Below are 15,787 nucleotides of genomic sequence, written 5' to 3'. Positions count from 1 at the left end.
AATGCATGAAACAACTCGAAGTTCAGAATGGAACAGTGTTCGCAACCTGCAAGTTCCTTTGTATCCCAAAACAGCAATACCACCAGCAGAGAGAGAGTTACCACTAAGAAGTCTTATCTTCTATTGTATAACTATTAAAAACCACAAAAGACCTTACACAAAAGCATACGAATAAACAACTAATGTATACATTATACAGTGAGGAAGCCAACAAAAACCCCTCACCACCACTAAACTGACAGAGAAGTAGTGGAAATTTGGGAGCACAAAAGGTAATTTTTCATTCAAGTTACAGCAGAAAGCTGTCAACAAAACTAACTCATCTCCAAATACTGGAAAAAAAGCACAGTGAAAGCAAGAAACTTTTGAACAATACTGACTGATCAAGAAAAAAGAATTTTACAACTACCAGAAATTAAATGCAAGAAAAGAAGCGCCACACACTTTTGCCTGTTACTGCCTCCTGGAAACGTTGCAAGCAACCTCTTTTCTGTGACCACAATTCTTACAATGAAATGCAAAACAACATATTATTCTCCTTTTATTCTAGGTTGCAATGAAGTATCTACTTGAACACCTACTTACCATGCTAGAGTGGACTGTAGCTTGCTCAATGTATCTCGCAATGCCAGTGACAAATGCATTTCTGTCCTCAAAGTTAGTGTTGAAGTTTGGCTGCAGAGAAAGCAAAATCTAGAATCACATTCTTGGTAAGGAAAATAATTTTTATACATTGTAAATATGAACATTTTTTGTTGTTGTTTTGTTTCCTTCTTAAGAGCACATACTCTTACAAAAGAACTGCAAAAGTCTTTTTTCTTTCTTTCTTTTTTTTTTTTTTTAAGTGACAACAGACCTGGTAAAGCAGAGATGATGGCGGGGGTTCAATGCATGGTTGCTGATCCGGCAACGGTAATTCTTCCAAGAGATCCACATTGGACAAGGCATCCTCTAGTGTTACTTGAGCAGTCATTTTGAACCTGTGGTTAAAAAAGCATATATATATAGATATGTATACATACACTTACCTGTAGCTGTGTTTTTTTTAATACCTAACTATATAAACAGAAGACAAATGAATACTACAAAGAGCAGGGAACCATTACTACTGTGGGAAATAGGTAGTTTCCCTTTGATGAGGACATATCCTAGACACCATAATGGAAGGGGACACAGTCAAACCAAAAGCCAGTTGGTTTCAGTATGCGAGTTTAAAATGAATGTTCAGACTAACAACCTCCTCCCTACTTTACGACTTCGGAAATGCTTCTCTTCCTCCCTGCCGCACCAAAAACAGAGGAAATACTGACACCAAATTCACAGGAAAAAAGGACTGCCCTCAAACGTAACCACAGGACAGTAACATCAATCTGAAGTTAAAAATAAATAAATGAAGAAACCACCAAAGACAACAAAAAGTAAAAGCAAAAATCAAAATAAAAGGGAAGGAAACACTCAGAACTGATAAGGCACCTGCCCTCAGAGACCAACCAGCACCCCGAGCTGTCACTGCAAAACCAACAAACCACATACAGAGAGAGCTCACCGACAAATTCAAACAACCACTGTCATAAAGGTCTGCAGGCCTTTTGCTTCTTGAAACCGTGTCTCCAGCTTTGCTTCGAGCCAGAGCACGTGTTCATTAAAATAAATAAATAAGCAGCGTACACATTGTGCAACTTGCAATCCCTGTTGAAAAATGACGAAGGACAGGACTGACAGGAGCGCTCGCTGGCAGACCTGCCCTGGGACGCTTGCCCAACACCTGCCCACACTCAGCCCGGCTCCTTCACAGTCAATGTGGTTATTCTTAAAATGACAGGCAGGCAAAAGCCATGGCATCTTCCTTTCAATAAATAAAGAAATACCAAAAAAAAAAATCCATATCTGGACACAAGTCCCACGAGAAACTTGAACTCGCAATAGTTTTAGCCTGGAGGAAAACGAGAGAGTTGCTAAGAAGTCAGTGCACCACAATCAAACATTACTTTAACATTTTTTTCTGAGTATCTATAGATCAAGCTTCAGCTAAAATAAAAACCAACATGCTTTACCTGGGATAATTTAACTGAGAGGCTTCTTCCAACTTGAAACCTCCCCTCCCTGTAGGCTAATAACCAAAGCAAACTCCCACTCACACAGCTCCACTGCTCCTTACGTCCGTGGGACAGATGTATGCACAGACCCCTCCATGCTGCCACACTGGACAGATGAACGGCCACAAAACCACTTCATTCCTACTCCAAAACCCATAGTGAAGAAATGGTTGCTTATTATATGCTGAAAACTACTGCACTTATCCATGCAAAGGGGAGTTGTCATTTAATGGAATAGAAATGGCAAGGTCTCCCCTCACCAGCACCAGTGAGGTCGCACCTGGAGCACCATGGCCCCAGCTGGAGCAGCATTTCTGGGCCCCACAGTACAAGAGAGACATAGATATACTGGAAAGAGTCCAACGGTGGGCCATCAAGATGCTGAAGGAACTGCAGCACCTCTCATGTGAGGAAAGAGAGAGCTGGGACTGTTCAGCCTGGAGAAGAGGAAGCTCAAGGGAATCTCATCAATGCCCTTATATACCTTAAAGGAAGGATGCACAGAGGTCAAGTCCAGCCTCCTGCCAGTGGTGCCCAGTGCCAGGACAGGAGGCCATGAGCACAAACTGGAGCACAGGAGCTCCCTCTGAACGCCAGGAGCACCCTTGTGCTGTGCGGGTGATGGAGCAGTGGCATAGGCTCTTCAGAGGCTGTAGGGTCTACTCCCTGAGGATCTCCAGCAGCTGCCTGGACGTGGCCCTGGGCACCCTGCTCTGGGTGGCCCTGCTGGAGCAGGGGCTGGAGCAGATGGGCCCTGAGGGCCCTGCCAGCCTCAGCCATCCCATGATCTTCCTTCTCCTCCTCAAACACTGCCCAGTTCCCCAGTGTGGAAGAAAAGCCAAGAATGATGATACTAAAAAAGTATTTAAAAAATATTAACCAAAGGATAAGCAAAACCCGAACTCCTTCTCACTTACACTGCTATTTAACAGCACCAGTCTGAGAAACTCCCCTCAGCAGGACGGACACGCAGGGCTACGAAAAAAATACTTCCTACTGCCCCTCAGACTATGAGGAGAAACACAGGACAGCCCTTTTTGTTCCAAGCCCTTCAGCATGATTTCACAGATAGAACAGCATTTTGTGAACTAGGAGAATGTAAGCAAACAGGCGCAGACTGTTACAAAAGCCCTCTTGTTTTAAGGTTGCTGACAGACTCCCTTGGTAATTGCCATCCACGCAGTTGGTGTCCGGCTGGCCAAGACACCATTCCAGCATGCCAGTCCTCCACTTTTCCTATTCTATGCTCGAGCAAGACATGAAAGAGGAAGAAACTCCTTTCTGCCTAGCTTTGACACATTTGCACAGGTTGAGAGCAGCAGAGGAAGGGCAGCTGGGGCTCAGCCGCGTTCACTGGGAACAGCCTCTGTAGCCACAGAGGCACCTAAGGCACCAGCCCTGTGACCCAAGCAGGAAAGATTTTCTTCAAGGCTGCTTCCCCCCCCCCCCCCCTTAAGTATAAGTAAAAATCACTTAAGGAAACTAAAATTCCCAAGACACAAAGCTGAATAGTTTTGCCTCCTTGAAACTGATCAATATGAGTTCTTACAGGTGAAATTACTGGGCCGCAGCACTAGTATTTCAACAGACTCCCTTTCGGCAGAGAACATAAGAAACTTCAAACATCTCCTTAAAAAATTCACGAACCACAGTCATAACTGATTATGAGTTTACCTAAATGAGAAGAGCTTAAAACACTGTAGTTACACTGATAATTATAGTTGTACTAGTAAATTTACTCAAGCAGCAAGGTTTACTTTCTTACTGCACTCCTGTGATGCTCTGTTTTCAGCTGTGCACCTACCTGGGATTTTCCAGGACTGATTTTCTCAAGCAGAAGACACATATGAATTACTTCAAAACGATCCTTTTTTTTTTTTCCTGTTTTTTTCTTTCCATTTTTTTCTTTTTCTGCTGCCTTTGCATCACAACCCATCATTAGAGCACTGAAGTCAAAATGCAATCCAGGAACATGCTTTCCTGGACGTACACAACTTAATTAAAAGCCATTCATTATCTTACATCCTCCCTCCAGGAGAATCACACATATCTGCATGCTGGTTAGCTAAATGTTAGAGTTTGATAAGCACACCCATCTTCCTAAGCAGGAGACAGCAGTGTCTGGGCTGACTCCCAGACTCTTTCCAGACCGCAAAGCCAGCAGACAAGAAATCCCTGTCTCCTGCACAAGCATCAGTTTTACCATGCAAATTCCCACTGCATCCAAGGGTTAGAGGTATCAATCATGGGGTGTTGTTTTTTTTTTAGGGCAACACCACTGACTAGCTTGAATTAAGATATTCTTCTCTCTCTTCATTTGTGGAGGAGACGAGCACCAGATGGGCCTGACCTGCTCAGAAAAGTTTGCACTGCAGAGAAGCTTACTGTGCCATCTTCATGACATTTTGTCCAGATGAAAAACAAAAGAAAGAAAGGCACCAGATCCTGAAGCTCCTGCAGTGTTATTTACATCTTGATCTAACTTCAGAGCTGGCTTAATATTGAAACATATTCAAACAAAAGATTTGTCAATCTATTTTAAATAATTATGTACCACTGTTAACAGCTATGCAATTGTGTGGCACACAACACCCTGCTCAGAGTTGGTCTGGTATTTAGAGCAGGTGAGGGTCAATCCTAACAGATACACCATTTCCACATCTCCATCTTTACAGAATAACGTCTTGGCTAAAGATTACTTCCAAGCATACCAGAAAATGCTCAGCACGCATCTTTCATCAGCCTTGCTCTTGAAGGTCTCTTGATAGTTCAGACTATTTGGAAAAAATACATACAAACAGGAGCAAATTATGGAAAAAAGCCATTCAAACAAACGATCAACCCACAGGAGTGGCCAGAAGAACATAAAAAAAATTGAAAGTAAGGAATGAGAAAGCAGAAGGTAGAGGAAAGAGCAGTAACTTCAGAATCACTTTGACATTAGTTGTCTTTTCCAATCCTTATGTTTCTATGATTGTATTTCAGAATGGAAACGTATCCCCAAAATGCCATTTATTGAGTGGAACAGTGATGTTTCTGGGCCGGTTTCTCCACAGAAGTAAAGGTTTTTTCCTCTCATTCTTGGAGCAAGGATGCAGCTCTCCTGGCAGGGAGACCTTGCTGGGAGTGGGCATGGTGGAAATGGCTGGACTAGACGATCTTAGAGGTCTTTTCCAACCTGAACAATTCTATGAGTCTATGAAAAAGAGGACTGCTGTAATACTATTCCACTCTCAAGATCAACTTTTTTTTTTTTTAATCTCCAACATCCTAGCAAATTAAGGAGTTTTTTTTTTTGTTTGTTTTGTTTTTTAAAGAGGAAAAAAAAATAAACACTTTTTGAGTTTCTAAGGTATCTTGTGACTGAGTTACACAGGTCAAATTATTTATCAAAGAAGAAATCAGAAGACAACTCATGCACAGTCTATAAATACCTAAAACAGGAAAACTATGCTAGATGTTAGGAGATAGTTCTTAAGCCTGTTCAAGAAACAGCACACAAAGTCCTGCAGATGTAAGTGAACTTAGGTAAACAAAGGCTTCTTGACACTGCCTTGTAAGTGCAGAAATCACCAAGCATTTCCTCTTTCACTTCTTCTTCCAGAACCAAGACTTCCATAGAGACTGTTTAACCTCTAACGGCCTCAAGGATCTATCCAGCTGTACTTTAAGATGACTCTGATTCTCAGTATAAGAAGTTCAACCTTGTAACGGGGCTTGATAATCTCTGCTTACAGATGAAAAATAAAGCCCTTCCCCACAAAAGGTATCCACTGAAATTCTGTGCCTGCTAGTTAAGATCACAGGGGGTGATGAAAATGGTTGTGTCATCATAAGGCATTTAAAAAAATTGAGTATCCTGATAACACACTGGGAAAGAAAGGTAAGTAACTCCTTGATGAGGTACAAATACATACATCATTTAAATTACTTGCAAACTGGCATTTTTAATAAGACATCTTCAAGTGGCCATTTCTACAAAACAAACTAACAGAAAAATAGCATAAATTCCTTTAGTTTAAAGAAAAAAATTGGAGCACTAAGTTAGAGTAAAAGCAGCTTCTCTGCAGATGGCACACTGACTTAAGACTATTACACAGCAAGGAGAGGCAGAGTCCTTGCTCTTGTTCTTGGACAACGATGCCAGACTTCACTTACATAAACAAAAATAATGAAAAGTTAATCCCCCAGTTTACAGGCCATTGTTCTTTTCCGTTGCTCAAAGTTCTGACAATCCAGAAATCTTTACAGATTTATCCACACAGAACCATCAGAGCAGGAAGCCAAGCAGTCCTCTTGCTTGGAGATGAGGAACAGCGGCAGATAATGGCCCGGACATGGTGACGATTTCCAGGTGCTTTCTGCCACCAGCTCCTTGGAGCAAATCTTTTGTTACTGCTGCACACAGGACAGAGCAGGCGATGCACACAACTGCGTCTATTGCTACTGCATGCTCATAGCATGCTCCAGAAGGAAAACCTCCCTGAAAAACCAAGGTTTAGCTGATAGTAAGGCAAAAGAAAGATCTGACAAGTGAAGAGGCAATGCCACAGAGAGAGAATCTCTCCTGACCGCTGGTGTTACAGAAGGAGACACAGCAACCAAGCTCAGGCTTCCCTGGCAGGAAAGACAGCAACAAGGAACTGTTGTAGACACAATAACCCATCTGGACCTTTACTTCAAGATCATGCGATTTTTGTCATCATTTTACAAAGTGCGCAAGTCAGACCAAAGGGATTCCTCTGTATCACCATTTTTTGACACCAGTATCTTAAAAAAACATTCTAAAAAGAAATTCCCAAAGTATGTACTTTCATTAAACCATGATTCCCAAGCATATCCGAAGTTTAAATCAGCACAAATCCATTAAAAACGCAGAATTACACTTCTAACAGCCTGGAAGTTACAAAATGCACAAATGCATTTTAAAAAAGATAGTGACGCCAATGAAAACTTTTGCAAAAACATACCCTATGGCTGCTATAACTACAGTATGAGTTCCCACAGCTCTAGAGGAAAAGCTGCACCAGCAGCTCTGAAGGCAGCCCATGCAGTCAGGGGATGCAGGCAATGTACAGCTGCACCTGCAATTATGCAAGCTCTTAAAACCAGCACAGACCCAACCCACATGCCAGGGGCAGTGTGAGAATACAGCTGAGGAAAGCACAGAGGTCTCGGGATGTTCAGGGAACTGGTTTTGGCAAGGTTATGTTCTGCATAACCCAAGAAGATCTCAAGCATTGAAATTTGTATGTGAAAAAATATTTTTTACTCAAATTCTAAGACCCCTGTGGTTGGGTTTAAACAATTTATCAAAAAGCTGCTGGATTACAGAAGCTCTAGAATATTTTGTGATTTCATAGATGAGAACACTGTTTAATTTGAATGAAAACAGGTGCTGGGAAGAGATTCCCTCTGTCCTTTTACAGACCACTGGATGCATTTCTCATTTTGTTTTTAAATAGATGCGCTGCATTTCCAAGTGCCTGTGCATGTTCCCAGGCTCAAAATAAGACAAAAAGGAAGTCTGTCTGCTCTTTAAACAGCACTTCCTCTGAAGTGAGGACAGGAAGAGAGACACTGGCTCTCTTCTTTCCCAAGTTTGCAAAAGCATCTTTGAATTTCAAATTAAATGAAGAATCTTAAATTAAGGCTAGCGTGGGTACTGAAAATTACAATTGCATTGCAACTCAGGAATTTAAACATGTGTCTACATGAGTTTGTTTGTTTTTTTTTTTAAATAAGCTTAAACAAGTAAATGAAAAATAAATAAACCAAATGTTACCCTACTTTATAGGGCAGGATACAATGGTAAAAATGAGGGAAATTCTACATTCTCCTTAAGTACAGCATTTAAGGAAGGGAAAAAGTACACCCCTGGCTTGTATCAGAAATAGTGTTGCAAGCACAGGCAGGGAAGTGACCGTCCCTCTGTACTCAGCTCTGGTGAGGCCACACCTCGAGTGCTGTGTTCAGTTTTGGGCCCCTCACTACAAGAAAGACATTGAGGCCCTGGAGCATGTTCAGAGAAGCGCAACGAAGCTGTGAGGGCTCTGGAGCACAGACCTTATGAGGAGCGGCTGAGGGAGGTGGGATTGTTCGGTCTGGAGAAGAGGCTCAGGGGAGACCTTATTGCTCTCTATGACCTGAAGGGAGGTTGTGGTGAGGTGGGGGTTGGCCTCTTCACTTGTGTAACTAGCAACAGGACTAGAGGGAATGACTTCAAGCTGTGCCATGTGAGATTCATATAGGATGTTAGGAAATACTTCTCCGAGAGAGTGGTCAGGCTCTGGAATGGGCTGCCCAGGGAGGTGGTGGAGTCATCAACCATAGAGGCATTCAAGAAACGTTTAGATGTCATACTGAGGGACATGGTTTAGTGGGAAATATTGGTGATAAGTAGATGGTTGGACTGGATGATCTTTGAGGTCTTTTCCAAACCTCGTGATTCTAAGATTCTATATTCTCTAAAGAAGAGGAGCAAAAGCATTCAGCAGGCCAATAGGGATAAACTTAAAAAGATGACTGGATGGTCTGTCGAACTGAGGTGTATGGGATCAGCCCCAGTGAACTCCACAGGAATCAATGACAACATTCCCACAGGAACAGGCTTGGTCTACCGAGAAGAAGTTGTTAAGTTTTATCCCCGTAGCAACACAGCATTTCCTCATTTCTTCTGCTCCCTTTTGTCATTCTTCTGTTACTGGCTTGCAGAAAATCAATTAAATCATTTTTCTACGAAGATAAATTGATTCAATATTCCTTGTGATGTTCTTACTCAGGATAAACCATGAGACTGATCACAAAAGACTCCCAAAGGTAAGAGTTAACAAAAAGAACGGATTTTCCCTTCCAAGAGCAGTACAGCAATGACTACGATGCTCTCTCTTTTTTTTTTTTTTTTTCTCCTTTTTCAAACTTCCAAGATATCTCTCAAAATTTCACTTTCGCTTTATCTTAATTTATGGTCTGATTTTTGGGTGGTCCTGTGTGGAGCCAGGAGTTGGACTTAAGATCCTTATAGGTCCCCTCCAACTCAGGATGTTCTACAATTCTATGAATTAAACCTCAAAAGCAGCAGCTGATCAATCACGTATCTATCAATTCTGACTGAGCAGAAACAATTTTATTAAATTGATAAGCAAATTGCTTCAGAGATAAGCAATATGCCAGATCTGCTCTGTGTGAATGCTCTTTTTCAGGGCCCTGTTGACAGAATCTGCCTTTTTGTGAAGGGGATTAATGTGGTATTTTTTTTGCAGGAGTGGAGCTATTCTGTGTTCCTAAGCAACAGATGAGCATAAACTGAAGGAGCAAATAAAAATGCTTTTCACATCATTTATTGACCCACCTTATTAAAGTAAGAGACAGAAGGACACAGGCAGCAGCTGACAACCCTTTATGCAACAGATCTGACATAAAGCTCAGCTTTCAAAGAGCAGCTTGCACTTGGAATAAGCAAGGCTCAGTAAGCGTAAAAGGGAAAACCAAAAATTCCAGCACTGAATTATCCCACCCAGCAACACAGCAAATCACAGAAGGGTCACATCAGGGAAATGGTTTGCTTAGAACCAGGCTCCTGAGGGCACACAGCACTGCCTCACCCTGGCACTCCAAGGGTGCAGAGGAAGAAGGACACCTCTCTAAGCAGGGAAAACCTTCCTTATGAAGAAAGCCTACACTGCTACGTAGACATTTTCTGTTCCCTGCAGGTAAATACCACATAACATTGTCATTTACACTCCTGAATTCCCACTTCTTTAAACCATGCCCACACTCTGACCATCCAGCCAAGGCTCCTTGTTACAGAAATATCAAGCACAGTGTGACCCACTCACTTCAGAAATGAGAACCTGATCCTGATTGCTTTGTTTGAGAATTCATAACAACGACACAGCAGAGCCTGACCCATTAATTCCTCACTCTGAATGAATCCTACACATGTGAACAAGGAGAGAGGGTCTGTCATTGCAGGCTGGGCTGCAGCACACAACTCCTCTGCAATGGCATTCACATTAGAATTCACAAGGGCTTTCCTTGGTTTACTTGTGTACCTAAGCCTCAAGCCCAACATGTAAGTCCTCTCTATATAAAACATGCATATGTGTTATTGGTAGGGCTAGATGGCTGAGGGGACCCATGTTGATTTGCTTGTAAATTCTTACCTAGCTGAGTTAATATTCCACATAAACGCTAGTCTAAAAAAAAAAAAAAACATGAATCCTAAACTTACACACATATTATAAACCCTTCTGCAATATTTGGTCTCTTCTGGGTAGGATGAAGTTGAAGCTTTGACTGCAATCTCATTCTAGGTTTGGTGTGCCAAGATCTGTTCTGCTGCACTTATTTACCTCATCCCTTTAACACCCCCTGATGCTACTGCAGCATGTTTTGCTGTCCCTGAAGTTCCAGTTCTTTCTTTCATTGCTTCTTGACTAACTCCCCTTCTCTTTCTCAGGGCAGCAGTCAAGGCCCCAAGCTGCCGGAGATTAAGGAGCATTTGGATACTGTTCACAGAGTTTGAACTTTGGGAGGTGCTATGTGGAACCAGCAACTGGTATTGATGGTCTTCGTGGGTCCCTTCCACCTCAGAATATTCTATGACTCTGTTCTTTTCCCTTCACGCAGTTCACCCCTCCCCTGTTGTTTAATCTTTCCTCCTCGTTTTCCCGGGCTGTCCCGCTGCTCCATCTGCTGCAGCTGTCCTCAATGCATTTCCTCCATGCCTCTGTTTCAGATTCTTCCACTGCTGCGGGAGCTCTGCACACCAGCTCCTGCTCTGCCACATGGATGCGCTCAGAGGCAGTACTGCACGGCACTGCTTTGGGAATGCCTAAAAAAGGTACACCTCAGTGAATGCACTGGAAGTAGCAGTGGCTGGTGGGCAGAGCACCTGTCTGTCATGTTACAGGTGAGTGAGAGGAGCCACAGGGACTGAAAGACCAGCCTGGAGTCCTTAGATGCCAATACAAACAACAGGACAGCCCCTCTGCATTAAACAAACTATTTAAGCATGTACGTTCTTGAACTGTGCCTTTACTTCACCAGATCATGGGAGAAAAAAAAACCAAGAAAATATTGTTTTCTCCAGAGACTGCATTCTTTCTTAGCTGTTTTCCAGACTGAAAGCTAATAGCCTTTACTAGTGTCTAAAGTTCCCATTTTCCTCTAAATGGGCTCATCACCTGTTAAGTTTTATCTTTTTATTTTTATTCAGTAAATGAAAATATGTAGTCTCAGTAAAAAGCCTTCATCAAAAGCTTCACTTCTGGCATCACCTGAAAAGCATCCACATGTCGATTCTGAGCAACATGTCCTAGCAGTTTACCTGAATTTCACGTTCAGAATGTAAAATTCAGCACACTCTCTTATTGATTTAGTAGATGTCAGTGAACCCACTTGAAATAATCGGAGCTATACTGAAAGAACAGAAATCAAACTCAGGTCTACAGCATTTTTATTTCCTGTCAATAAAGTGTCCACGACCCCATCAGAACTGAAGTATTTTTAGGTAACATGTAGCAATACTGCATTTTTATCCAGATCTTGGAAACAAATCTCTTGCACAGCTGTAATGCATTAAGGACAGTATCTCTGTGAGCTCTGTGCCCCATTTCACAGCTAGAATCCCTACCTAGCATGTCAGCTCTTGAAACACGCGTGCTAACACAGTGCTGGTTTTGAAAGCTGGCTATTTTTTCCTAAAAAACAACAGCACTGTTTTACTCTAGATTGCATTCATTCATAAGAGCATTAAAGAGACTCAACCCTACTAATTATTTCTGAGAGACAGACATCTAAAATGCGTAAGTCTACCCTTTCTCTAAAGTATTAACGTGCCTTTGGGTGGAGGAAGGGAAGGAGGAAAATGCATTCTGTGCTCCAGATGAATAATTCTTGAGTTCTCCAACTTGTTTGCTCATTCTATCGCTTCCTGATCAACACTCCTGCAAGACAGACCTACAGAAAGCCATCCTGTGAGAGGCTGCTGAGGGAGACATCACTGAACTGGAAAAATCTAACTCCCAGTAGCGGGTCTGAGCATGAAGTAATGGTTCCATTCCACTTGGAAACGCAGAACAGCTGCCCAGCCCAAGGACCGTCACAGTCACTTTTATTTCTCTATGAGAAGAAACGCAAGTCACGCCAACGCATCTTACATTCGTTACATCACTACAATGACAGACACCGATTAGCGCAAGCATACTCACAACAAGCAAGTTAGAGTACAACTGTCGGTATCACACAGCAAAGCATACCCCTGATCCCTACAAATGTAAGCCTCTAGGGATAAACGTATAGCACAGAAGTGCCCTAAGTTGATGTCTGTAGCTTAAAATACCATTATTAAATTCTCAGCAAGTTTTTGTGGACACACCACCCTATTTCACAATGTTGAAACATCCTTCTTCTATGTTCCTGCACCAGAGTTGCACACACACACACACACAAAAAGCCAAATACAGGTGTGTTCGTTACACTGTCAAGGAACAGTGTGGCCAAATTTTGAGGCTGGACTGGATGATCTCAGAGGTCTTTCCCAACCTTGGTGATTCTATGATTCAAAACCAAACAAAAAAAGGAGAGAGGTTATTTGGTTTATCAGAGGCTGCCTGTAACAAGTTTCATATTCTAAATAGCAGGAGTTTCCAAATCTGTTACGTTTACTACCTGCTCTCAAATTATAACAAAATTCACAAGCATTGAAAGGAGTCACATTCTCACTCGTGCATGGATTCATCTGAACCACCTCACTGTGTCAAGCTCCTGCAGTTTCCCTACAAAAACAAGCACTGAATTTGGTTCAGGAATAATTGCTTACTAAGTTGGGGCTTGCCATAGTAAGTACAGCTATTTAAGATCATATAAACAACAGCAGTTCAGAAACCCGCACTGTCATTGTTGAAAGAGAAGCCAGGTCAATCATGTGGCTGAGTGCTGCCGTGACATAACGAGCTGCCCTACACTGAAGTTTACTTCTACTTGTTGGTACAGCAAAGGAACCACAAGAAGAATTTGCCCCAAGAATGCAAAGCAATGACTATAAAATGAAACTGTCTTGACTCACATGTAAAATATATATGGAAATTACGCTAAAATTCATTTTCTCTTGTATAACAGTGCAAGCGATCCTAGCAGCTTCCAGGCCAGCAGATGAATAAAACTGAGTCTGAGGAGCTTTATGAGGGCTTTTTGTTCCACTTTATGCAACTTCATAGCTCCCGTACAACTCCTCTGAAGCTTCCATGCTTTCAACAAACCTCAGTCTAAGTATCTCAAACCTCTGAGAAGCAAAACAAGAAATGAAAGTCTGATGATCCTGAGAAGCAGGTTATGGAAAGATTGTGACAACCACTCTCAGGAACCAGTCACCTTCCAAGACAGTTCTCTCTCAGAGAAAATAAACAAAGCACTAACCAAAACCAAGGAGTGCATCGGATAAACTTTTAATGGATATCAGTTCCAGCTACACAATTTAAGTTAATTATATATACTTCAAGGTCTATGCGAGTCAAGAGAGCTTGTAGGTTCAAGTTCAGGGGCAGATTTCTACCCAAATCAAACTTAAAAACCAAAAATTTTGTTAATGAATACTTTAGATACCACACGTACATCGTACACTAAAGAAACACAATTTCTTCTACGTGAAACAAGCATAGAGGAGCCAAAAAAGGAGAAACCTAGACTGTTTGTAAAACATCCCCATTCTACAACGCGGATTTTTTAAAAACAATTTTTGTAACTCAGATTCACTCAATAAGATAACAAGATACTCAGAGCTCACAGAATCATTTGAGCTGGAAGGGACTTCTAAAGGTCACCTAGTTCAACTCCCCTACAACGAGCAGGGACCTCAGTGAGAAGATTTAAGCTAACCCTGCTGAGCACAATTCAAACATAGCTTCACTCTCCTCTTTGTGACCTTCAGTAGGACCTGACCAAACGCAGGGTCTGTTCAGCACCCCACATTCTGCAGGCTGCTTCCGAGCATCCCCTCCTCTTTCCTGGTCCTGGCAGCTACAGAAACACTGCTGCCCACACCAGCCAGACTCCATTTGGGAATGCTTAGAAAGCCTTTCACAATAGGCCAGGAAGAGCTCTGTGCTGAAAAAGACAGGGTTTTTGAAAGGATATGGGGAAAAGGGAGATAAGGACAAGAAGAAGAGTGCTGATGTGAGGACCAGCACCGCAGTTTCAAGCACGCAGCTTACAAAACCAGCCTGAACATAAAAAACTCTTCGTACAAATGCAACTTTTATACACAATCCAGAAAACAGAGAGTTATCTTAGAGATAACTCAGAATTATCTTACATATAATTCAGAAGCTCCACTCTAAAACATACACTAACTAGGGACACCATACAGGGAAGTTCTGAGAATAACAATTATGACAAGCAAGCAGAATGCAACGAGTACTGGAGCTGCCAATTAGAGCCCATGCTTTGTGTCCTCCACAATTACAGTAACGCGCTGCGTGACTTCTAAAACAGGAGAAACCCTCGCAGACAGCTTTCCTCCCCTCCAACGCGCTCCCTGCAGCCACAGGACTCCCTGCGCTCCGCAGCCCGTCTCCCTGCTACAGATAACGACGCACATGCCCAAACTCTGCCCAGACCCCCCGCCCAACAGTGCGGGAATACGGCTCGCACCGAGGCAGCGGGAGCTTACGGCCCCCCACCCATCAGACCCCACACAAAACCCGGGGGCGGACACCGGGAGGAGCGGCGGGACGCGCCCCGGGCGCAGCGCTCCGGACGGGGCAGGGGGCGAGGCCGCACCCGAAGCGCCGCCGCGCTGGGCCCGGCCGGGCCAGGCCGCTCCGCCGCCCGGGAAGCGCTGCCGCGGCGGCTGCTCACCCGCTCGGAGCCGCCGGCTCCCGGGAACGGCGCTGCCCGGCGGCGGGGACCCGTCCGAGGCTCGGCTCGGCTGAGAGCGTCGCTGGGCCGGCGGCTGGCTCCTGGGCCGCGCCCGACGGGGAGTTTCCTGTGTGAGTCACCGGACTGGGAGCCGCGCAGGGAAACACCCTTCCTGCGACCCAGCCCCTCCTCCCGCCGCCCGTCCCAAGCCAGCCGCCCCTTCCCTTCCCTTCCTTTCCCTGCCTTCCCGTCCGGGCCGGCCCCTCCTCCCGCCCGGCCTGCCAGCGACGTTTCCTTGGTATACAAAAGGCTGTGCTCCCTTCGGAGCTGTACTCCGAACGCCTGAGAGGATAGCGTTTCAAGGGCACCCCAGTAACATTCATGTGCGTGGAAAGCTGACGTGGTTATTTTCCTTTCCTCCACTCTTTGGCAGGACGGTGAGCCCAGCAGTAAGGGTCAGGGATCTAACCTTAAGGAATCAAAGGGGATGCAATGGAAAACCCTCTAATAATATTTCCTCTAGGTGGTGCTCATGTACGTCTTTTTTCGTAGCTGAAGCGCTGCTGTTAATTGAAATCAAGCAAAACCAAGGGTGCCTATTTTCCCCCTCTTTGACTTTTCTATAAAACACAACAAACACTCCTCCGTTTGAAATTTGCTTATCTTTTTCACAGCGTTCTCCTGTTTGCAGTTCTGCTTTTCTTCTGTTTCTTCATCATTCATCAGATGAATGTGGATGCATTATCACAACGTGAAACTTTTTCTTCTTCCTTAAAGTTTGTCAAAATCGCTGTGTGTTATGGTAGGCTGGATAAACAAACATGCTCTGC

At 43.5% G+C, this 15,787-nt stretch overlaps 1 protein-coding gene across 2 annotated transcripts in view; it reads right to left on the bottom strand.

The window, feature by feature from the left end:
* The window catches only part of CYFIP1 (cytoplasmic FMR1 interacting protein 1), a 68,604-nt gene extending 53,467 nt beyond the window's left edge, over positions 1–15,137 (bottom strand). For both annotated transcript variants that reach the window (XM_021412084.1, XM_021412093.1), the window contains exons 1-3: positions 14,958–15,137; positions 857–980; positions 586–675 (exon numbers count right to left, since the gene is read on the bottom strand). In XM_021412084.1, coding sequence (XP_021267759.1) covers positions 586–675; positions 857–973 — 207 coding nt within the window. In that variant the 5' untranslated portion in view covers positions 974–980; positions 14,958–15,137. The remainder of the gene's footprint in view (positions 1–585; positions 676–856; positions 981–14,957) is intronic.

The sequence above is a fragment of the Numida meleagris genome, chromosome 1, assembly GCF_002078875.1.
Source record: "Numida meleagris isolate 19003 breed g44 Domestic line chromosome 1, NumMel1.0, whole genome shotgun sequence".
NCBI lineage: Eukaryota > Metazoa > Chordata > Aves > Galliformes > Numididae > Numida > Numida meleagris.
The sequence above is the reverse complement of the archived record's forward strand: the minus strand, read 5'-3'. Positions and strand labels throughout refer to the sequence as shown.